This window comes from Acomys russatus, chromosome 25 (genome assembly GCF_903995435.1).
Source record: "Acomys russatus chromosome 25, mAcoRus1.1, whole genome shotgun sequence".
In the NCBI taxonomy this organism is placed as follows: domain Eukaryota; kingdom Metazoa; phylum Chordata; class Mammalia; order Rodentia; family Muridae; genus Acomys; species Acomys russatus.
Genome location: NC_067161.1, coordinates 50,129,267 through 50,151,706, shown reverse-complemented (window position 1 = coordinate 50,151,706; position 22,440 = coordinate 50,129,267). Strand labels below are relative to the sequence as shown.

The 22,440-nt window shown below is 48.7% G+C and overlaps 1 protein-coding gene across 1 annotated transcript; it reads right to left on the bottom strand.

Moving 5' to 3' along the window:
• Positions 1-1,409: 1,409 nt before the first annotated feature.
• Positions 1,410-21,305, bottom strand: Fxr2 (FMR1 autosomal homolog 2). The gene is made up of 17 exons (XM_051167460.1): positions 21,033-21,305; positions 13,460-13,512; positions 13,024-13,117; positions 11,982-12,053; positions 11,739-11,887; positions 10,870-10,963; positions 8,850-8,966; positions 5,476-5,646; positions 5,223-5,301; positions 4,612-4,721; positions 4,081-4,167; positions 3,592-3,820; positions 3,219-3,416; positions 2,935-3,135; positions 2,755-2,850; positions 2,346-2,446; positions 1,410-2,103 (listed from the first exon to the last, which is right to left on the bottom strand). The coding sequence occupies exons 1-17, from the start codon at positions 21,111-21,113 to the stop codon at positions 2,008-2,010; spliced, it is 2,028 nt and encodes a 675-aa protein (XP_051023417.1). The 5' UTR covers positions 21,114-21,305; the 3' UTR covers positions 1,410-2,007.
• Between the last annotated feature and the right edge of the window lie 1,135 nt (positions 21,306-22,440).

Below are 22,440 nucleotides of genomic sequence, written 5' to 3'. Positions count from 1 at the left end.
GGCATTCAATGCCCTCAGGGTCACCAAAACTGGGAAGATTTAGGAAGATCTACTCAGTCCCGTTTCCGGTTGCTCCTCAAACCCCTGACCTGCCCCAGGGCTAGAAAACCTCAAAGGTCGGTCATTTCTGTTTTCTGAGTCATTCCAGCAGGTGCCTGTGCGAATGAGAACACTCAAGGCAATCCCAGCTCTGAGATTTCCCTGCTGCCGCGGTTATGGCAAGTTTCATCTCTAAACCCAAACCAGGAGGGAACCAAAGGACTCTGAACCTGGAGATACATACTTTAAAAAAAAAGAAAGAAAGAAAAAAAAAAAAATCTTAGCCACGCGGTGGTGGCACACCTCTTTAATCCCAGCACTTTAATCCCAGACAGAAGCAGGCAGATAGCTGTGAGTTCAAGGCCAGCCTGGTCTACAATGCAAGTCCAGGACAGCCAAGGCTACACAGAGAAACCCTATCTCGGAAAAAAAAAAAAAAAAAAAAAATCAAACCAAAACTTATTTTCAGAAAGGTGGTGTGTGGGCCCCAGCTGTAGTATAAAGGTCAGAGGACAACTACTTTCACAATTCTCCAGTTACTGGTTCAAGGTGAAGAGGTTAGCCTGAGCTAGGCATGATTTGGCAGAGAGCACACTTAACCTTCTGTGCTATCTTAAACTTTACTGCCCTGATATGTGACATATATATAACTTGAGACGGGGTGTGTATAGTCCTATGCCTCTGCCTCCTGAGTGCCTGATTATTTTATTATTTTATTTTTACTTATTTTTCTGACACAGGGTTTTTGTAGACCAGTCCGGCCTGGAACTCAAAGAGATCTGCCTGCCTCTGTCTCCCAAATGCTTGAGATTAAAGGCATGCACCACCACTGCCCAGCTGATGCCATTTTAAGGTCACGGCTTAGAGAAGGCATTCTCTTAAGAAGGATCACCTGCAACCCTCAGTGTGTAGTCCTGTCCAACCCAAGTCTGGAGCTTCATGTCTGCTGGTCACCTCTTTACCCTGAACCCTGACGTCAGTGATGTGGGTTCTGGAGCCAGAGCGACACCAGGTCACAGATACCTGAGTTCTATAGGCCATGGTGAAGCAGCCCTGTTTTCCCCTCTGCTGAAGGAAGGCCCAGCCTGTGCCCCAGGCCCCAGATAATCGGATTAAACAGCCTGCTCAGACTCTTCAGTTCCTTGGCAGGAAGAGCTTCAAGCAGCCTGACCTAGCCTCCTGTGACTCAGGGCTTAGGAGTGGCCCAACTACCAAGCAACCAAGGGGAGGGAAGAAAGCGCAAGGCCTGCAGCAGTCCTCTGGACCAGAGGAGCACCTGGGCATGGAGAACTAAGTGTGCCGCAACCCCAGGGTATCATCCCCTGACAGGTCAGTCCTGGGGATTCAAACAGGCAACATGGAGACCACAGGAAGGCCATTTGGATTTTTTATTCTCTTTTTAAATACTGTACAGTGAAAAATAAATACGCCTTCTCATCCACCAGACAAGGTTATTTCCCCCAACTCCCTGGGGAAACTTGTCACCCCCTTCATACACACCCCTGGTTCTACTCCAAAACCTTCCCCATGCCTCCCACCCACAAATACCCTCACTATCCCCGTCTTCCACAGTGATGAGGCCCCAGAAATGGGGGGTACAGGATGGGAGGAGGGATAGCAGGGGAGCCCCCCTGAACTGTCAAATCTGGGTGGGTCAAGAAGCACCCCCACCAACAGGCGAAGAATGGGGGTGCTCAGAGGTTGGGGCATTAGAGGATAAAGGCACATCCAGTCTGATAGGGAGGGGGAGGCTCCCCTCACCCTGGGGTAGGGTGGACAAGAGGGAGGGGGTATGACCCTGTTACACACCCCTCCACTAGCTCCTGGAGGTTGGGGGGACCCAAGCTGCTGTGCCACCCCCCACCCCCTTAGATAAGAGCAGCTCCAGCGCAGGTCAGTTGGACCCATGAGGGCCATGGTGGTGGGCAGCAAGCGAGATGGAGAGAGGAGGGATGTGGACTGGAGGTTTTATGAAACTCCATTCACCAAACTACCCAACTCCAAGGGGGCAGAGAGCTCCCCATTCTCCGAGGGGCCCTTGGGAAGCTTGCTGACAGAGTCACCCTAAAGAGGAAACAGGAGGAAAACGAGAAGGAAGCAGTTCATGAGTACACCAGGCGCAGGACTGTCTCCTCCCCTCCCTGTGCTCTGGTCACTATGAGACTGTCTCTTCTATCTGTGCCAGCTCTGGTCTATTATCACCAGATACAGCCAACTCAACAACTCAGGTATTTCTTAGGGAAGTTTTCTGTGTCCTCGCCTAATAAAAAAACAACAATGGGGTAAGCTTTATCTTGACTGCCTACCTTCTGTCCTGAAAGAGAATCCTCTGAGGGTTTCGTGCGTTCCAAAGGTGGCCGCTGGCGGCTCTGAGACTCTGCCCGTGAGATATAGTCAGCCACGGTAACTAGCAAAGGAGGAAAGGCGGAGGATCAACTCTTGGGAACTCAGGAGTCCGTCTCCACGGTTCCCACTGAACCCTCCTTTCCTAAAGCATGAGTCATCCTATTTTTTCTTTTTCTTTCTTTTTTTCGAGACAGGGTTTCTCTGTGTAGCCCTGGCTGTCCTGAATTCGCTTTGTAGACCAGGCTGGCATCGAACTCAGAGAACTGTCTGCCTCTGAGCACTGGGACTAGAGGCGTGAGCCACCATGCCCAGCTGAGGTATCTATCTCATTAGCTCCAGAAAGACTCCAATCCCGTGGTATCAGCTGACCTGGCTGGCGGTCTCCGCTGATGGACCCATCAGTTCGGTTACCACGATTGCGGCGACGGCGGCTGCGATTACGTCTCTGGGGTCTTGACTCATCTTCTGTGGAGTAAAGGAAAGTCACACCCCTACTCTGTCACTCTTCATTCTTTCTCACACTTCTAAGAGTCAAGGCGTGCTCCTCACCCAGGCCATTCTCTGTCATGTTGGGACCATCAGACTCCAGGCCTCCATCCATGACAGTCCTCTCCTCATCAGTACGCCGGCGGCGGGAGCGGCGGCGACGGGCACTTGCTGGAGGGGGTTCGCCAGGCTCTGAGTCAACTGGGGGTTCTGGTTCAGACGTGTCCAATAGGCTGTAAGGGTTGCTGTCTGGATCCTTTAGCACTGGTGAGGAGAAGAAAGAGGCTGGGAGTCAGGTGACCACTCTCTTCTCCATTGGACCCACAACGGCCCCAGCTCTCTGATACCTGAGCTAATAGATGACGAGCTGTATCTTGAGGTAGGCCGGGGAACAGGTGGGGGTCCCCTTGCCCGGCCCCCAACCGGCCGCCTCCGGCTTTCTTCTCCGCGGCTTGGGGGATCTCGGTCCCCAGGTCCTGCTCGACTGGACTCCTCTCTCTTTTCTGACTCTGTCTCAGAAGCCGTGGATAGGTCTGAGCTGGGGCCTGAAGGACACAGAGGGTTTATTCAGAGCCACCAGTGCTTGCGCTAGGAGTTCCACCACCACATCAAAACTAGAATTCTCACCACTCGCAAGGACCCATGCCAGTCACTTCATTACTTTCCCCAAGTTTCCACCCAAACATCCACCTCCTCCACCCCCCCCCACAGCTGTCTCACCATAGGCAGGGCCACCAGTCCTCCGGCCCCGGCCCCGGCTCCCATAGCTGCCTCCATAGGTTCTGGTCGTGTGCAGGGAAGAGGAGGAGCTCTCGTCTGTGGTATAGCCAGCCTTGTCGCTGCCACCACCACTGCCACCCCGTCCACTTCCAGGAGGGCGAAAGCCCAGCCCAATCTGCCGCAGCTGCTCATCAATCTGCAGCCTCTCCAAGCGGAGCTGCTCAACCTCCTGGTTGGGAAGATGGAAGACAGCAGGGGAGAGTCACGACCGCGGGCAGCCCCTTCCTTCATGCGTCTCTACCCATATGGTTCTGTGCAGGACTCAGGCTTCAGAAGGCACAGCTTAAAAACATTTTGAGCCAAAATATCCACCAGTGGTCCTGTTCTACAGAATGACAAAGCAGGCACGGACAGTCCCAATGGTTGCACACTAGCAGCCCTTGCCCTCTTGCCATCCCAGTCTCTCTCCCAGGCGTGTGAACTGGGTACCTGCAGGTAGGAGAGGTGATACTCCAGCAGAGCCTGGGCATTGCTGATATTCTCTCGGGTGCCAACAAATATGAAGGGAACCATTCCCTGGAGAAAAGACCAAAAGCAAGCTTAGACATCAGTCGGCTGTGACTGCACACATAATCTTAGCGCTCAGGAGGAAGAGGCAGGAGCAGCCAGGACTTAAAAAAAAAGCCACCCTCAGCCACTCAATACACTGACGTTCAACCTGAGCCACAGGAGATTCTGTCTCAAAAGCACGCCTCTCCCTCCCCCAAAAAAGCCAGGCATGCTGGCACATGCCTTTAGTCCCAACACTGGGGAGACAGAGGCAGGCAGATTCTGTGAATTGAGTTTAAGGCCAGCCTGGTTTGCAAAGCAATCAGGGCTACATAGTGAACCCCTGTTTAAAAAAAAAAAAAAAAAAAAAAAACAAGAGAAGAAAAAAGGAAAAGATTGAAATTGGGAAGCCCACTTGTCAGACAGGCAGATCTGTCTAGTGTGGCAAACAAAGGCTCTGTGTCCCCATACCTCCTCCCTGGGGTTCTTCTTGTCGTTGTCACCTTCTACACGAACCCTCACCACACCAGACTTGTCCACAATCTCCTGAATCACTTTCCCATTCTTTCCAATCACTTTGCCTAAAGGGATGAAGAAGGAATTAGTCTTTCAATCTGTGTTGTTACTGTTGTTAAGGAAGTAACGGGGAAACTCTTCCACAGCCTCTTCTATACATATATTGCACTAATTCGTTCCCTTGGTTCTAGGAATCTCAAACTTTCCATAGGACAAAAATGCTACAACCCAGCTGGGCGGTGGCGGCGCACACCTTTAATCCCAGCACTCAGGCAGAGGCAGGTAGATCTCTGTGAGTTCCAGGTCAGCCTGGTCTACAAAGTAAGTCGATGACAGTCAAGGCTACACAGAGAAATCCTGTCTTGAAAAACATTAAAAAAAAAAAAAAAAAAAAAGCTGCCACCCCTACAAACTTATAATTCCCTTTTTCTCATTCGTATGTCAGACTGTTTATTCTGTCCTTATGAAACTGGAAGTCCACAGAGTGGACCAATTACATGGCCAAATTGTTTCAAAACTCTGCCATCTGGGCCCTGACTTCATTTTATACACACACTTAAACTCACCAACCAGGTTCCTGGGCACTTGTACAGAATCTTCGGAAAATTCCAGGTAGCTTCGAGCCTGTCGGCATGCCTCCGGTGTCTACAGAAAGAGTAAACTAAAACAGAACCTGAATGTCCCTGCACTCTCTAACTTTGGAGAAGCTAGCTGCCCATCAGTTAGGCAGGAAGTCACCATAACTCAGATTTGCTTCCCACCTTAGCCTCTATCCCCTCTGTCCCCCAAAGAAACCCAGAAGACTGAGTTTTTGCTGACCTCCCCATAGATGCGGAAGGTGCAGGTCTCTTCGCCCAGCTCAATGGCGGTCACCCCTGGCACCTTCCGGGCCTGCTGGATGTTGGCACCGTGAGTCCCAATCGCCAGGCCCATCAGGTCCTCGCGGACTGTGAACTCCTCTTGGAATGCAGCTGCCAGCTGCTTACTTGTCTGAAAGGAAACGCACTGTGAGATCCTGGGGTGGAATCTCTAAACACGTGCACCAGGTACCTAAACCTTTGCAGGTTAAACGTGAGGGGCAATGTGTGAAGAAAACCATGTGAAGGGAAGCCAGAGCCGCCTGTAGCCTGCCAGCCCGAAGACCACCATGGAAATTGCAGACACCTTTGAATACCACGGCCTGTAGGCAGTGAGAACCGTAACAAGGGCAGTGTGAGCTAGAAGGCACCAAAAGCTTGGACTGGGTGTGGTGGCGAAACCGCCTTTAGTCTCAGAACTCAAGAGGCATAATCAGGTGGATCTCTCCAAGTTCAAGGCCAGCCTGGTCTACAAAGCAAATCTAGGACAGCCAGGACTGTTGTATAGAGAAATCTTGTCTCAAAAAATATAAATAAATAAGACATAATGGAGCTAGAGAGATGACTCTGCAGTTAAGAGCTCTTCCAAAGAACCTGGGTTCAATTCCCAGCCTCCACATGGCAGCTCACAACTGCCCGTGACTCCAGTTCCAGCGGACCAGACTCCCTCACACATACATACATGGAGGACAAATACCAATGCACATTGAATAAACATAAATACATTAAAAAAAAAAAAAAAAAAAAGCTACCAAAGTTCTAGATTTGTCTCTAACACTAACTGGCAGAATGCTCCTTAACAAGACACACAGGTCTATCATCTGACAAGTCCTTAACGCTGGCCTACTGACTCAAGTTATTAAGAATGGTATTCCTCTTTGAGCCCTTCTCACTCTCAGGAGTTCACTTTTCACAAATAAATCCATGTTTATACTGCTTTAAAAAAAAAAAAAAAAAAAAAGATAGCCGGGCGTGGTGGCGCACGCCTTTAATCCCAGCACTTGGGAGGCAGAGGCAGGCGAATCTCTGTGAGTTCGAGGCCAGCCTGGTCTACAGAGAGTCCAGAACAGGCAGAGCTGTTACACAGAGAAACACTGTCTTGAAAAACCAAAACAAACTATTGGACAGAAGTGAGTACGGCCAGAACACTGCAGGAATACACGGTGGCACACACTTCATCCTAGGACTGGGAAAGCAGAAAAAGGTAGATCTGTGGGTTCCAGGCACAGCCAGTCCCAGGACACCCAGGGTTGCACAGCCAGTTTCAAACACCAAAATAAACAAACAGCCTATGAGTATTTGCTACACACATTTTTTTTTTGCCATTTACATGACTGATTTTTTTTGTTTTCATTTAACAATTTTTATGTTTATGTATATGATGTTTGGCCTACATGAATGTCTGTGTACCGTGTATATACCTGTTGCTCCAGAGGCCAGAAAAGGCATCAGATGCCATGGAACTGGAGCTACAGATGGTTAAGAACTGCCATTGGTGCTAGAAATCAAACCATGACCTCTGTAAGAACAGTTGGTGAGCCAGGTGGTGGTGGCACATGCCTTTTAATCCCAGCACTTGGGAGGCAGAGGCAGGCAGATTGCTCTGAGTTTGAGGCCAGCCTGGTCTACAGAGTGATTTGAAGATAGCCAGGGCTACATACAGAGAAACCCTGTTGTGAAAACCTTAAAAAGTGCAGAAGGCTCCGGATTTAGTCCCCAGGAGAGATATATAAAAACGGTGTTGGGAGGGTGAACAAGAAAAACAGTATTAGTTGGGTACAGTGGCACCTTTAACCCCAGCACCAGAAAGACACAGACAGGGCAGATCTCTGAGTTTGAGACCAATCTGGTCTACACAGCAAGCTCCAGCTCAGCCAAGGCTAGAGTGAGAACATGTCCCAAAGACAAAATAAAAAAGAACATAAAAAGTATCATCAATAAAACAAAGAACAAAGGCAAGACTTTTGTCTGCTTGTTTGTTTGAGACAGGGTTTCTCCGTGTAGCCCAGGGCTCACTTTGTAGACCAGACTGCCCTGGTACTCACGAAGATCTACCTGCCTCTGCCTCCCAAGTGGTGGGATGAAAGGTGTGCATCACCACAGCCCAGCCAGCTTTCCTTTTGTCTTTTCTTTTCTTTCTTTGAAGACAGGATCTCTCTACGTAGCCCTGGCTGGCCTGGAACACAGAGATCCTCTTCCTCCAATTGCTGGAACTGAAGGTGTGCAGCACCACACTGACGTGGCAAGCCTCTCTAAAAACAAAAGCACACACCTCCTGCCTCCATCCCCAAATGCTGGGTTACAGGGGCGCCCACCATGCCACATTCATGTGGTGTTCAGCAATCACCTTGCACTGTGTCTAACTTCGCCTACTTGGAGCATGCTCACACAGAACAGGAGAACTGAGCTCCAGGAGGGAGACTGCTCTGCCTGCTGCTAATACCTGCCTGTCGGGCCGCAGCTGGCTCTGAGGTTAGGTTACGTCCTGTAGAGGACCCAGGTTTTATTGTCAGCACCCATTAGCAGCTCACAACCATCAGGGGAACCAATGCTATCTTCTGACGTCCACAGATACTATGCATGCATGCACATAAAATCAATGTTCAAGAGACCCTGCTCCTTAGGGACTGGCAACGACACGCGTGTCAGCGGAGGGCATGGTGACTTTTCACTTGCCAGTTCTCTCCTCAGCAGCAGCCCTAGAGAAGACTACTGCAATACACAATTTGTACTCTCAAAGAAAAGCCTCCCCCAAAGGATCAGTTCACTTGTATGGCTATACCTGCAATCCCAGGACCAGGAAAGTAGAGGCAAAAGGATAAAAAAAATTCACCTTTGGCTACATAACAAGTATGAGGTAGTCTAGAATACAGGAGTCCACTTTCTGCTTGTTTGTTTGTTTTTCGAGACGGGGTTTCTCTGTGTAGCCCTGGCTGTCCTGGTACTCACAGAGATCCAACCTGCCTCTGCCTCCCTAGTGCTGGGATTAAAGGGGTGTGCCACCACGCCCGGCTGAGATACTATCTTTAAAAACAAAAACAGCCAGGGAGAGGTGGTCCATAAACTCAGAGGTAGCAGCAGGTGGATCACTGTAAGTCCTAGGACAGTCAGGGCTACATAGAGAAACCCTGTCTCAAAAACAAAACAAAACCAATGGCAAAACACAAAAATAAAAACAAAAACTTTCATAACTGTACCCAACCATAATAGATAGAACACTGTCCTCTGGAGACTGTTGAGAAAAAACAGCCATCCCAGATTTAACACCTAGTAGCTTCTGTCTGTGTATTTCAGAAGGACAGTGTTCTCCAGCATGAGAGGCAGCGGCTCGCTCACCTCGAGGTGCTTCGTGGCTTCTTCATTGCGGGACATGAGCAGCAATTTGGTGCGAAGGCTTCGGAAATGCATATCACCCAACAAAGATGCTCTCTTCACAGGGGCTTCTGTGGTTGACTAGGGAAAAAACGAACACAAAGTATTAAAAACAAAATACAGGGGCTGGAGAAGTAGCTCAGCGGTTAAGAGCAGCACTGATTGCTCTGGCAGAGGACCTGGGTTCAATTCCTAGCACCCACATGGCAGCTCACACCTGTAATTCCAGTTCCAACAGATCTGAAACCCTTACAGACACACACACACACACACACACAGAAACACACACACACACACACACACACACACACACACACACAAAATAAATAATATTTTTTAGAAAAGAAAGGAAAAAAGAGTAAAAAGCAAAATACACACCAGGGGAGCATTAGAGACTCCGAATCAGAATGCCAGAGTCCCTGAAAAAAAACAGGTATCAAGAAATGATGTTTTGTGGTGCACACGCCTTTAATCCCAGCACTTGGGAGGCAGAGGCAAGTGGATCTCTGTGAGTTCAAGGCCAGCCTAGTCTACAAAGTGAGTCCAGGACAGCCAGGGCTATACAGAGCAACCCTGTCTTGAAAAACCAAAAAAAAAAAAAAAAAAAAAAAAAAAAAAAGAAAAAGATGAGTATTTGATTGACTGGTTTGGTTTTTCAAGAGAGGGTTTCTCTGTGCAGCCCTGGCTATCCTGGAACTCACTCTGTAGATCAAGCTGGCCCTGTTCTCACAGAGACCCACCTGCCTTTGTCTGTCTCCCAAGTGTTTGCTGAGACTAACGGTGTATGCCACCAATGCAGGCAAGAAATGAAGTTTAAAATAAGGCATGGTAGCACATGCCTATCATCTCAAAACTAGGGAAGGTAAAGCAGTTAAACTGTCACAGATCTCAATGGCAGCTTCAACTAAATAGTGAATACCTAGCCAGCCAGGGTACACAGTAAGACCTTGTCTGAAAGGAAACAAAACAAAACAAAGGAGGGAGGGTTGGAGACATGGCTGTTCGACCAAAGATCCTCAGTTCAATTCGTAGCACATGGTGGCTCACAACCATCTATAATGTAATATAATGCCCTCTTCTGGCCTGCAGGTGTTAAGTGTAGGCAGAATACTGTATACATAATAAATAAATCTAAAAACAAAGAAAAAAAAAATAGAAACGAGGTAGGCTACAGGGAAATTATTGTCAGTAACATAGCCACTGCATAGCTAAATAATGACATGAGTCATGTGACAATAGGGAGCAAGTATACAGTGCTTTTCTTCTTAAAGATTTATAGCAGGGGGTAGTGGTGTATGCCTTGGGTGGCAGAGGCAGACAGATCTCTGTGAGTTTGAGGCCAGCCTGGTTTACATACCAAGTTCCAAAACAACCAAAGCTAGATAGTGAGGCCCTATCTCAAAAACAAAACAAGATGTATTTGTTTATGTGTGTCTCTCTGTGTGTGAAAATGTTATGTGCATGCAGGTGCAAAGAGCAGGTGTCAGGTGCCCTGGAACTTGCGTTCCATGTGGCTGAGAGGCACGGGGAAGGCAGGGACAGGAATCCACCCGCGTGCTGACCAGCTATCTGGGTACAGTGAAGAGACCCTACCCTGTAAAGTGTGGAGTGGTTAAGAAACACACCTGACACCAGCACTTCAGGATTTACCAGCCCACTTACACACATGCAAATATGTATATACACACACAGATCCAAATATATGCAAGGGCTGGGCTCTAACAGCTAAACGGCAGAGCACTTTTCTACAGCACATAGGCACACAAAAATCATGGTTTAATCTCTAGCATTTAAAAAAAAAAAAAAAAAAAAAAAAAAAAAACAGTCATACATGAAGAAAACTAAGGTAAAGAAAAGCTCCCTGGGTCCAGAGTGTCAGAAGCAATCAAGTCCCAAAAAGTGTGAGCAGTCTACCATAAGTTTAAAAAGGGGAAAGGAAAGGTTATTGAAAAGGCGTGTGTTAAATTCAAGCATGAAAACTCACCAGAATAAAGAGCTCACTGTTTGTGATGTTGAGGAAGATGCAGTTGGCTCCCAGGGCTTTCTTGAACTCTTTATGGACGTTTTCATTGGAGCAGCTGCAGACCAGAGTAAAGTGCTCAGGACAGAGGCAGTGACAAATTCAGGAACAAAATGGAAGGAAGAGAAAATAGGAGCAGTAGAACCACTGTTAAAAAACAGGGATGAGGGGCTGGAGAGATGGCTCAGTGGTTAAGAGCACTGCCTGCTTTTCCAAAGGACCCGGGTTCAACTCCGAGCACCCACATGGCAGCTCACAACTGTCTGTGACTCCAGTTCAAAGGGAGCTGACACCTTCACACTAATGCACATAAAATTAAATAAACTATTTCCAAAAAACAAAAACAGGGATTAATAAAACTATTTTTGGCTGGCGGTGATGATGACACCTGTAATCCCAGCACTTGGGAGGCAGAGGCAGGTGAATATCTGTGAATTCTAAGTCAGTCTGGTCTACAGAATAAGTACAGGACAGCTAAGGCTACATAGAGAAATTATGTCTCGAAAAGCCAAACAAAACCAAAACTATTTTTACAATAATGAGAGCAAGGCATAATGGCATATGCCTTTCATCCCAGCACTTGGGAGGCAGAGGCAGTGACTCACGGCCAGCCTGGTTTACACAGGCCAGCCAGACCTGTGTAGTGAGGCCCTGTCTCAAAACAAACAGAACAAAGATGGACAGCAAAGAAAGAGAAAGGGGCCATGATGAAACGGAAGTGGTGTGAGCACATCGCGCATGGCCAGGGCTGAAGACAACAAATGAAGAGTGGGAGAAACACACAGGGGTTGGCCCTGTAGCGAGCTTCTGGCTCCAACCTCGCCAACACTCACGCCTCTCTGAGATCCTCAGGCACAGCCATGGTAACCTTGAAGAAGCTGCCTTTGGTTGCAAGGGGATTGGGATTAACTGGCCGAAGTCGTTCCAAGGTGACAATCTCATTGTAGGTAGCATCACAGGCAGCATACTCAATGACATAAAACTGGCAGAAAGGAAAAAGAAGTATAGGACCTGAGTATCCATCTGCTGCCTTGCCATGAACAACATAACAGTTCCAAAGGGCTGCAGTCACTCACATCTCCCTTCATCATCCGCACCCTGGCAAGCCACCAACCACAAGGTTCCTGCTCATTGGCTCTTGAATAGACCTACAAAAAAAAAAAAAAAAAAAAAAAACAACAACAACAACAGAAATAAGGGGACAGCGTTGAAGACTATTCAAAACCACCAAGACCTGAAGACACACCTGAGAAGCACCACTCACGCACAGAGAAAATCAGAACGAGGAGACACCCCTGAACACATGAGGCCAAGCCCTTCTTACTTCATTTCTCTTGCTCAGTGGGCAAGAGCTCTCCAAGCCAATGACCTGAGTTCAGGTCCCAGAGCTCACGGTTGTCCTGACAACCACCCATGAGCTGTGGCACACTCATGCCCCCCAAATATGCTCACACACTAATTCTCACTAAGGACAAAGGGGAATGGGGTCTCACTATGCTGCCCACAGTGATCCCAAAGCCTTGGGCTTCAGTGATCCTCCTCCCTCAATCCTTTTTTTGGTTTTTCAAGACAGGGTCTCTCTGTGTAGCCTTGGCTGTCCTGGACTCGCTGTGTAGACCAGGCTGGCCTCGAACTCAAAGCGATTCGCCTGCCTCTGCCTCCCGAGTGCTGGGATTGAAGGCGTGTGCCACCACACCCGGCATCCTCAGTCTTTCAAATATTAAAACGAGGGCTCTGGATATATTTCTGTGAGATAATGTTTGCCTCACATGTTTGGGTTCAATTCCCAGTCTCTTTCTCCGTCTGACACTGACACACACAGAGGAACTAAAGGTTCTAGACTTTTAGTGGATTTCTCACAAATGAAGAAGCAGATCCCTTTAAACTGGTATCCTCAGGTAACACCCAAGATAGAAATACACTGCTGCCAGCCAGGCTGGTGGCACACGCCCGTAATCCCAGCACTTGGGAGGCAGAGGCAGGTGGATAACCGTGAGTTCAAGGCCAGCCTGGTCTACAAAGTGAGTGTCCAGGGCAGACAAGGCTACACAAACAAACAAAGCCAAGAATCCTGGCCAAGCAAACCAACAGTGTTAAAGAGGCCCTCACCGCCCTTACCTCGACCTCGTCTCCTTCTGTGATCTCCTTATTATAGTCAGCTGGAGGTGGTAGTCGGACATCCCCAAAGGGAATCTGTCTCTCACTCTGCCAGCTATAAGACAAACAGTGACATGAAAGCTATTCAGATTGATGTCATTGTCCACTTCCTGGGGGGGGGGGGGCACATCCTAGGCTAGAGCACTTTTATCCTTCCTGGCAGTTAAGAAGACAAAACATCAGGCCCTGCTCCGAGTTCCAGTCTTCTTTTATCCTTGCTACCTACCAACTATCAAGTGGCCCAAACTGAAAGTCAAGCAATTTGCCCTTTCTTTCCTGGAATCCCACCCATACCCCAGCTCCCTGCCAACTACAGCCACCCTCATACAGCTCAGCAGTCCCCACCTTGTCACTCTCCTTCTAAGACTTAGCATGCTGTCTATTCCCAAGGTCTTACTTGTTTTCAAAGAAGATAGTGACGGAGTCTTCATGGACATCCTTCACGAAGCCCTAAGGAAAAAGAATTACTGAGTGAAAACACACTTTACCTCCACTTTGGCCATCAGGAAGGCATCAGAAACCTTTAAAATTAAAGAGTTTTAGCTGGAGATGTGAGCATTCTAAAAGACTATTGGAAAAAAAAGTTATCAACAATGAAAGAAAATGATACTGACAAAACCTACAAACAAGATGGAGGAAGAGCCAAATGGAGCCCGCAGCAGAGCAGCCTGGAAAACTGCTAGTCTGCTCAGGGTCCCAGTTACTGCCCTAGCCAGTTCAATAAAGACACCAGCACTGTCACCAAGCACATCTCAGGAGACTGTGCAAGGCTGTACGACAGCACCTAGAAGGTATGGGGCCGGCCAAGAGGGAGACAGGTCTGACTCCCCACAGACTTAGTACCTAGAGCTGAGTCCTTGGAGAAGAAAGAGAACACTGGAGAAGTTAAAATAATTAGTTTACAGAAGAAACCAGAATTTTAAAAAGTGTCAGTTCTGAAAAAAAAAAAAACAAAAACCCTACTGAATCTGAAAATACGCAGAAGACCACAATCTTGAGATCTTAACAAAAGGAACCAACTAAATAGCTAGCCTATTTCTCTTTTCCTAGGAAGGTCAAAACTGTATATGCAACATAGTCTCAGATGTTGTCCTCTCTCCTTGTTTTTCAAGTAACGATTTCTAGTTTTGAGTTCCTTATTTTACAGAGTTTGCTTCTGGAATTCAAAGCCACGTAAAGTTTTTTCCTGTCTTCTAGAAATTGTATGTTAGCGTCTGAAACCATGCACTGAGTGTGCATGGGTGTGCAGGTGGAGTGTGCATGGGTGTGCAGGTGGAGTGTGCATGGGTGTGCAGGTGGAGTGTGCATGGGTGTGCAGGTGGAGTGTGCATGGGTCTGCAGGTGGAGTGTGTATGTGGAGGTCAGAGGACAGCCTGTGGGATCTGGCTCTCTTCGACCACGGGGGTCCTGGGAACAAACTCTGGCCCACAGCCTTGACGACAGATGCTTTTACCCACCGAGCCACCTCCCGGGCCCACGTTTTTTATTTTAAAGACAGAAGCCCAGGCTGCTCTCAAACTCACATGCAGCAGAACCTTTGACAGCTGAGCTTCCTGTTTCTACCTCCCTAGTGCTGCCATTGCAGTGTGCACCACCACAGCCTGCCCATCAAACGGACAGCATTTTGTGCCTGCCCCACCAACTGCACTCCACTCCCCGTCTCAAAGTTGCTTTTGATTATTATACATTAGTTTGTACTTCCTGATTTCTGATAAAAATGAAAAGACAGTTTGGAGACAGGATAGTGCTTCCAGAAAATGGTACTGGAAAAACTAGATAGCCACAGACAAAAATATGAACTTTGATACATCATATTCACGATTCACCTCAAAACCTTTTAAGGGGTTCTGGAGAAATGGCTCAGTAGTTAAGACCACTTGCTACTCTTGCAGAGGACCCAGGCTCACAGTCTAGCACCCTCATGGTGACTCACAGCAACCTGTGACAATTCCAGAGGACCTGACCGTCTTCTGGCCTGTGCAGGCAGCAGGCACACACGTGGTACACACACATACAACATTTATTTACATCAAATTTTTTAAGTTTTAAAATATTATTATATTTCATTGTGTACAGGTATGTAGGTCTGCTTGTGGTGTGTGCATGTTGAGTGCAGATGCCCAAGGCCAGAGGTGTTGGACATCATGGAGAAGTGGCATAAACTTGTGAATCCCTGATGTAGGTGTTGGAACTGAACCCGGGTCCTCTGGAACACAAGTGCTTTTAACTGCTGAGCTGTCTCTCCAGGCCTAAGAAAGAAAAAAGAAATTTAATGTATCATAAGCCAGGCATGGTTTATGTAATAAAGCACTCAAAAGTGAAGGCAGAAAAAAAAAAAAAGTGAAGGCAGAGGAGGCAGAGGCAGGTGGATCGCTGTGAGTTCGAGGCCAGCCTGGTCTACAAAGTGAGTCCAGGACGGCCAAGGCTACACAGAGAAACCCTGCCTCGAAATACAAAAAGAAAGAAAGAAAGAAAGAAAGATGGGTGAAGGCAAAAAGAACAGAATTCTAGGGCCATCTTTGGCAGAGGCACATGCTGGCACTAGGCATGCAAGTAGTACACAGATACACACACACATACATACATATATAGACTGCAGATAAAATACACATACACAGGCTAAGTGTGGCAACACACACCTTCCCTACTGTCATATGTGAGTAGAGGCAGGTCAATCTCTTTAAGGCCAACCTGGTCTACATAACAAGTTCGAGGCTACCCAAAGATACACAGTGAGACAGAAATGCTGTCTGGAAAAAAAAAATCAGACAGATAGATACATAATTAGGGGGCTTTGGCACGCCTGTAATCCCAGCACTCGGGAGGCAGAGGCAGGCAGATCTCGTGAGTTACTCACAGCGATCCGCCTGCCCCTCGAGGGCTGGGATTATAGTCGGGCGCCACCCGGCCTGGCTGTCCTGTTCTTGACTTAATGGACCGGGCATCCCTCTGCCCAGCCGTGAGGCGGATGTCCTTGACTTCTTCAGTTTCTGATAACGGGCTGCTTGGCTCTGGGAACTCATGAGAACGAAAAAAGCCAAGACCAGCCTTCTGTCAAACTCTTTATCCAAATGTCCATCTCTAAGACTTTTTTTTTCTTTGAGCAGGGTAAATGTAGATTAAGGAAAAAACGAGACAGAGAGACCAGGCTTGGTAGTACATACTTCTAATCCCAGCACTCGGGAGGAAGATGGGCGGATCTGAACTCAAGACTAGCCTGATATATAATGAGTTTCAGGCCAGCCAGTGGTACATGGAGACCCTGACTTTAAATACCTAACAAACAGTCCCTAAAAGTGAGAGACACTCAAAGGAAAGAGCAGCCCTCCCCAAGTCCTATGATTATCAAAACACTCTTTATTATTCTAGGTTTTTCGAGATAAGGTTTTTCTGTGTAACAGCCTTGGCTGTCATGGACTCACTTTGTAGACCAGGCTGGCCTTGGACTCAGGATCCACCTACCTCTGCCTCCCAGTGCTGGGATTAAAGGCGTGCACCACCACCGCCACGTCCAGTCCCCATCTCTGCCTCTTAATTCTGCCTATTCACTTCAGACACAAGGTTTTCTCTGGAGGATAACAGAGATGGAAAAGAAACCCTCCTAAGTTCTGTGTAGCCTATGACACTGGTAAAATAAGCAAGTGATTATGTACCAGAAATCCATCTAGGCCAGGCGTGATGGAGCACGCCTTTAATGCAAGCACTTGGGAGAGAGGCAGGTGGATCACTGTGAGTTCAAGGCCAGCCTGGTCTACACAGTGAGTCGAGGACAGCCAGGGCTACACAGAGAGGCTTTGTCTCAGAAAAAAGAAAAGAAAAGAAAGAAAAAAAAATCCATCTAGATCTAGAAGATGATCTGATTCAAAGGTTGTAGCATTTCCTGGTTTAGCACTGTCAGGTAAAGAAAGCTCTTAAGTTTCTAGACATTCAAGTTTCCTTAAATTAGAAGATACAAAATTAGTCTCCAAGCTGGGCATGGTGGTGCCCGTCTTTAATCCCAGCACTTGGGAGGCAGAGGCTGGTGGATCGCTGTGAGTTCGAGGCCAGCCTGGTCTACAAAGTGAGTCCAGGACAGCCAAGGCAACACAGAGAGACCCTGTCTCAAACAAACAAAAAAACAAAATTAAGTCTCCATCTTCACCACGTGGAAGAAAAGGAATTCTAAAAGAAAAACAAAGAGCCAAGACAAAAAACATGCTTTGAAGCTGATGAGCTCCCATTAAGAAAGGAATGCAGCAACAATGGTGGCAACTTTAATCCCAGCTCTGGGGAGGCAGAGGCAGGTAGGCCTCTGAGTTCCAGGCCAATCTGGTCCTGGACAAAACGAGTCCAGGACAGCCAAAGTACACAGAGAAACCCTATCTCCAAAAAAACCAAACCAAAAAAACAATATCCAGAAAACAGAATTGACTATAGCAGAAAGAGAATGTATTATTTCATGTGGAAAAAAAAATACAACTTAATGAAAATAGAAGCCAGGTATGGTGGGTGGCGCATGCTTGTAATCCCAGCATTTAGGAGGCAGAGGCAGCCTGGTCTATAAAAGGAAGTGCAGGACAGCCAGAGCCACACAGAGAAACCATGTCTTGGAAAAAAAAAAAAGAAAAGAAAATACAGCCAGAACTAGCTGGGAGAATCACAAGTTCCAGCTTGAAATAAAATGAATCTGCTCCTCCCCACCCCACCCCCCCCCCCAAAAAAAAATTTAAAACACATTATTGAGTTGGATTTGGTGGTATGTACCTGTAATCCCAGCACTTGTAAAAGTTGAGGTTAAGACCAAGAGTTCAAGGTCACTCTCAGTTAAAAGCCAGCCTGAGACTCACCTTAAACCACTATCAATTCTGACAGCAAAGGAAAGTTTGATAGGACAGCTATAAAATAACTTAGATCTCAGATCTGGTAGCTCTCTGCCCTGGAAAATCAAATGAAACAATTCTGAGAGAAGAGAATGGGTCTCTAGGAATTTACACATCTAAATGGCAGGTTAACACTCCCTTACTCCCACCAAGGTTTGCTGAGTCATGAATATTAATCAGCAAGGTTGGAATAAATAAGTATCCACAATACACTGAGTTAAAGAAAACCTAGCCCAATTTTAGGGAGTTTTAAACTCAGTTATGGAGCAGAAAGTGCAGAAGTGGCCAGAACACAAAATCTACACAACTTGGCTTTTATTCAAGTGTTTACTCTGTATCAAAGAACTCTGTCCCCGCTTTACTCAAATCTATCGCTGCTCTGGCCCACGTGTTTTTAGCAGGGTTTTTTTTTTTGCTTTGTTTTGTTTTGGTTTTGGTGTTTCGAGACAGGGTCTCTCTGTCTAACAGCTCTGGCTGCCCTGAACTGTCTCTGTAGACCAGGCAGGCCTGGAACTCACAGAGATCCTCCTGCTTCTGCCTCCCAAGTGCTGGGATTAAAGTGGTACGCCACCACGCCCAGCTTGGCTCACAGGTAAAAAGGACAAAATTCAAGGCACTTTCTGCTGGGTACTCTTATGTGTGACGTGTCCCTTCCAACCATTTCATACAGTTAATCTGACTGAGCATTATCTTTCCCAGCTGTGCATGGCTCCCATGCTGCCTTAAAACAAAAGCAAAGATCTTATCCGAATCACTTTTCAATCTAGGTGGGGTTGTGGATGCTTTTAATCCTAGCACTCAGCAGAGGCAGACATCCCAATGAGCTCCAGGCCAGCTTGGTCTCCACAGTGAATTCCAGGGCAGCCAGGGCTATACAGAGAGCCTGTCCCCCAAAAACAAATGAGAAAAAAAAAATCACTTTGGAATTCAACATTTTGGGGTGAGGATACAGATGAAGGCTAACATGTATCAATGAAAATAGAACTAGCATCTTATAAAAAAGGGTACTTCTTGTTGTTTGGGTTTTTTTTGTTTGTTTGGTTTTTCGAGACAGGGTTTCTCTGTGTAGCCTTGGCTGCCCTGGACTCGCTTTGTAAACCAGGCTGGCCTCGAACTCACAGTGATTTGCCTGCCTCCCCAGTGCTGGGATTAAAGGTGCACGCCACCCCACCCAGCCTTGTTTTTGTTACTGGATTTCACTCCCCACAGTGGTTTTGAGCTCCGACCATCCTACTTCAGCCTTCAGTACGCACCACCACACCCAGCCTAGGGAAATTATTTTCACAAAGGTAAATACAAGTCTGAGGAAAAGGATACTAAGGCATAAATGTGTCCTATCAGAATCTAAAAAGAATTACACTTTTCTGTTGGTTTGGGTTGGTTTTTTTGAGACAGGGTTTCTCTGTGTAGCCCTGCCTGTCCTCCCTTTGTAGACCCAGGCTGGACTGGAACTCACAGAGATCCACTTACCTCTGCCTCCTGAGTGCTGGGATTACAGGTGTGTACCAGGAGGATTAATAGACTTTTGACACAAAAAACAGAAATGTTACAAAGATATTCTTCTAGTCAGAAGAAAGGGACAGAGAGTTAGGAAGGTGACAGGGTCAGAATCAGCTAGGAGCATTCCTCAGTTACACACAGGACAGGAGGGCATCAGTGACGATGCACAGGGACACAGAAACACCAACAAAGAACTCCAAGACTTAACTGAGAGGATAAATTAAAACTCATAGATACACACAAGCAAAGGCAAGAGAACAGCACGGCATTTGTAGTGGGTAAAAAAGCCTGTCAGGTGGAAGTGGAGCAGGGACTATCTACAAGGGCAAACACAAGTCTTGTTTCAGCTACAGAAAGACACACTCTCATAGTACAGTCAAAGTAATTTCCCAGGGCATGAGAAAGTAAGGAAAGGAGGCGCTTCTCGCCTATCTAATGCTATGAAGGTCCTTTTTCTCCTCAGAGTGAAAAGAGAGGAATCCAGAGTTTCTGGAGTCAGTTCCACACATAAGAGTCAAACAAGGCTCAGAATCCCACCTACGGGGGGCGGCGGGGGGGGGGGGGGGGGGGGGGGGGTGTCAATCTTAATCTAAAGTGGGGGAGGGGATCCAGAATGCACTCAGAACAGTCACAGACAGTGGGTATGTAGATAGAAAGAAAAAACAGAAAGTTCTGGTGTGGCATGGTGGCTCAAGCCTGCAACCCCAGGCTGAGGGAGGAGTACAGCAGAGTTCAAGTCTAGCCTGAGCCAAATACCAGTATCTATACCAAGATCTCGTCCCAACCACACCCCCAGAAACAGTTCAGAGGAATGAAATCTTGGGCAAAGGCAAGGCTAAAACAAGCAATTCTGAAAGGTACTTTCTCTTTCCAGAAATCTGTTAGAGTAAGAACAGAGCTTAAAGCGTAAAGAGGAAAATATAGGAACGGCCCGAATATATCCGGGGTCAAAGAGAGATAAAAACGAACCCATGCCCGGATAGCTGGTTTCGGGAATGAAGGTGTGCTGGGGTGACTGACTCGTCCAGCAAATCCACCTTACGGCTGGCTGACTGATAAAAACCCGAGGCCAAAGATGCTAAGAACACAAATAGGGTTTCATCACTTCTTCTCAGACTGGGAGTAGGAATACAAGATGTAAGTTGAGGAAACGGGCTGGGGCCAGTAGGCAGCCGCCTCCCTGAAGACCGAAGATCTAATATGGGACAGCGGGCCTTCCCATGGGTCATGAAGGAAAAGAAAGAGACTCCTCCATGTGCTGAGCGGAGGGGAGGAGGCGAAGCATCTTCCCTACTATGAAACAAGAAAAGGGGGAAAAAAAGTCAATTAGGAGCTGGGAGAGGGGGGTTTCTCCGGAGGGACCAGGAGCGCCCATCCACGCACAGTAATGACCCGAGGCCCATGCTTTCAGCTGAGGATAAAAGCAGGTGTAAAAGCAGCAGGGGTTAACTCCTGCGGTGGCCCCGGGAGGGCTTCGCGTGGGAGCCCGGGTGGAAGGTTCTCAGGGTCAGGGCTGAGCTCCAGAAACTCGATCCCGCTGCACTCTCTGGACCTGGGCTGGGGGGCGGGGGGGGCTACGGAGGCTGTCCCGGGCCCACGCGCCAGGCTCACCTTGTAGAAGGCCCCGTTGGAGCCCCGCACCTCGACGGGCAGTCCGGGCTCCACATCCCCCCCGGAGGCCAGGCCGCCCATGGCGCCGCCGCCGCCGCCACCTCCGACCGCCCCGGCAGCAGCTGAAGCAGAGCTCTGAGTGCGGGCCGGCCCGGGCCCCCGGCGTCTCCCAGGAGGAGGAGCCGGAGGGGGAGCCGCGGGGGGCGGGAGCCGAGCCGGCCCCACGGCGGCCCTGCTACAGCCGACGAGCAGGGGGCCGGGGCCGGGCCGCTCCCCGTCCGCCGCCGCCGCCGCCGCCGCCTTGGTCTCCGCCACCGTGAGGGAAACGGCCGCCGCCGCCGCCGCCGCCGCCTTCGTCACCTCAGCTTCCGCCCGCCGGCGACCCCGCTGCTGCCTCAGTCCCGGGACCCGCCGCTACCGCTGCCGCTCCACGGCCTCCACCTCCCCCTGCCGCCGCCGCCGCCGCCTACTGCGCAGGCGCACACGGCGCCCGGCCGCCGCCTACTGCGCAGGTGCACACGGCACGGGGCCGCCGCCTACTGCGCAGGCGCACTCGGCACCCGCCCGCCGCGCGCCGAGCCCGAGGGCCAAGGCGCAGGCGTCCGGGCGAGCGAGCGAGCCGGCTCCCGCTCGCCGCTGGCGCGTCAGGGCTTCCACACGCTCACGGACTCTCTTTCTCTCGCCTCCTCCTGGTCGCCCCTCCGCGCCTGCGCGCAGGACGAGGCGGACGCGCGCTCGCCCAGCTTTTCCCCGCCCCACAACACTGGAAGCGAAACCGATCGTGGGAAGGGACGGGCGGCGCTCGGTCCGTCGGTTTGGACTTCCGCCCCACGGAGTGAGCGCCCCGCACAGCCTGGGCCACTTAGGGGCGGGCATGCGCCGGGACGACTGCTTGGTCACTTTCGCCACCTTTGTCTTTCTTGGTGCGCACACTCCGGGGAAGGGGAGAAGGGGGGGAGCGGAAAGCCAAAAACTGCCCGGTGCGCACGCGCAGGTGTTGGCTCCCCTTATCTGCATCTATAGGAGATTCAAGAGTCACGGTCCTTGGCTTGAGTAAATTATTTATTTATGTTCTTTTAAAGTTTTGTGACACAGGGTCTCTCGTATCCTAGGCTGACCATGAATTCACTAAGTAGCGAGGAAACGACCTTGAATTCCTGATCCTCCTTCGTCTGCATGACCTTCACGCTTGCCCTAAGTGGATTCTTATGTTCTTGTAAATTCAAGGCTGTATGGAGAAGAAAAATGCAACATGACCTGATACATAAATGCCCAGGAAATTCAAAGCAGGGGAAAAACTGTCATGAGGTTACTAAAAAACAAAAACAAATAAATCGTGTTATATTTAAAAGTTAAAGCAATGGTAGATTGAAGAGGTACCAGGTAGATAAAAGGTACCAGGATATAA

Coding starts and splice junctions, on each gene's coding strand:
- Fxr2 (XM_051167460.1), bottom strand. CDS start 21,113: ATGGGCGGCCTGGCCTCCGGGGGGGATGTGGAGCCCGGACTGCCCGTC. Junction 12,054..13,023: donor CAGAAGGAGACGAGGTCGAG/GTAAGGGCGGTG, acceptor TTTTTTTTGTAG/GTCTATTCAAGAGCCAATGA. Junction 2,104..2,345: donor ATTCTCTTTCAGGACAGAAG/GTAGGCAGTCAA, acceptor TTTCCTCTTTAG/GGTGACTCTGTCAGCAAGCT.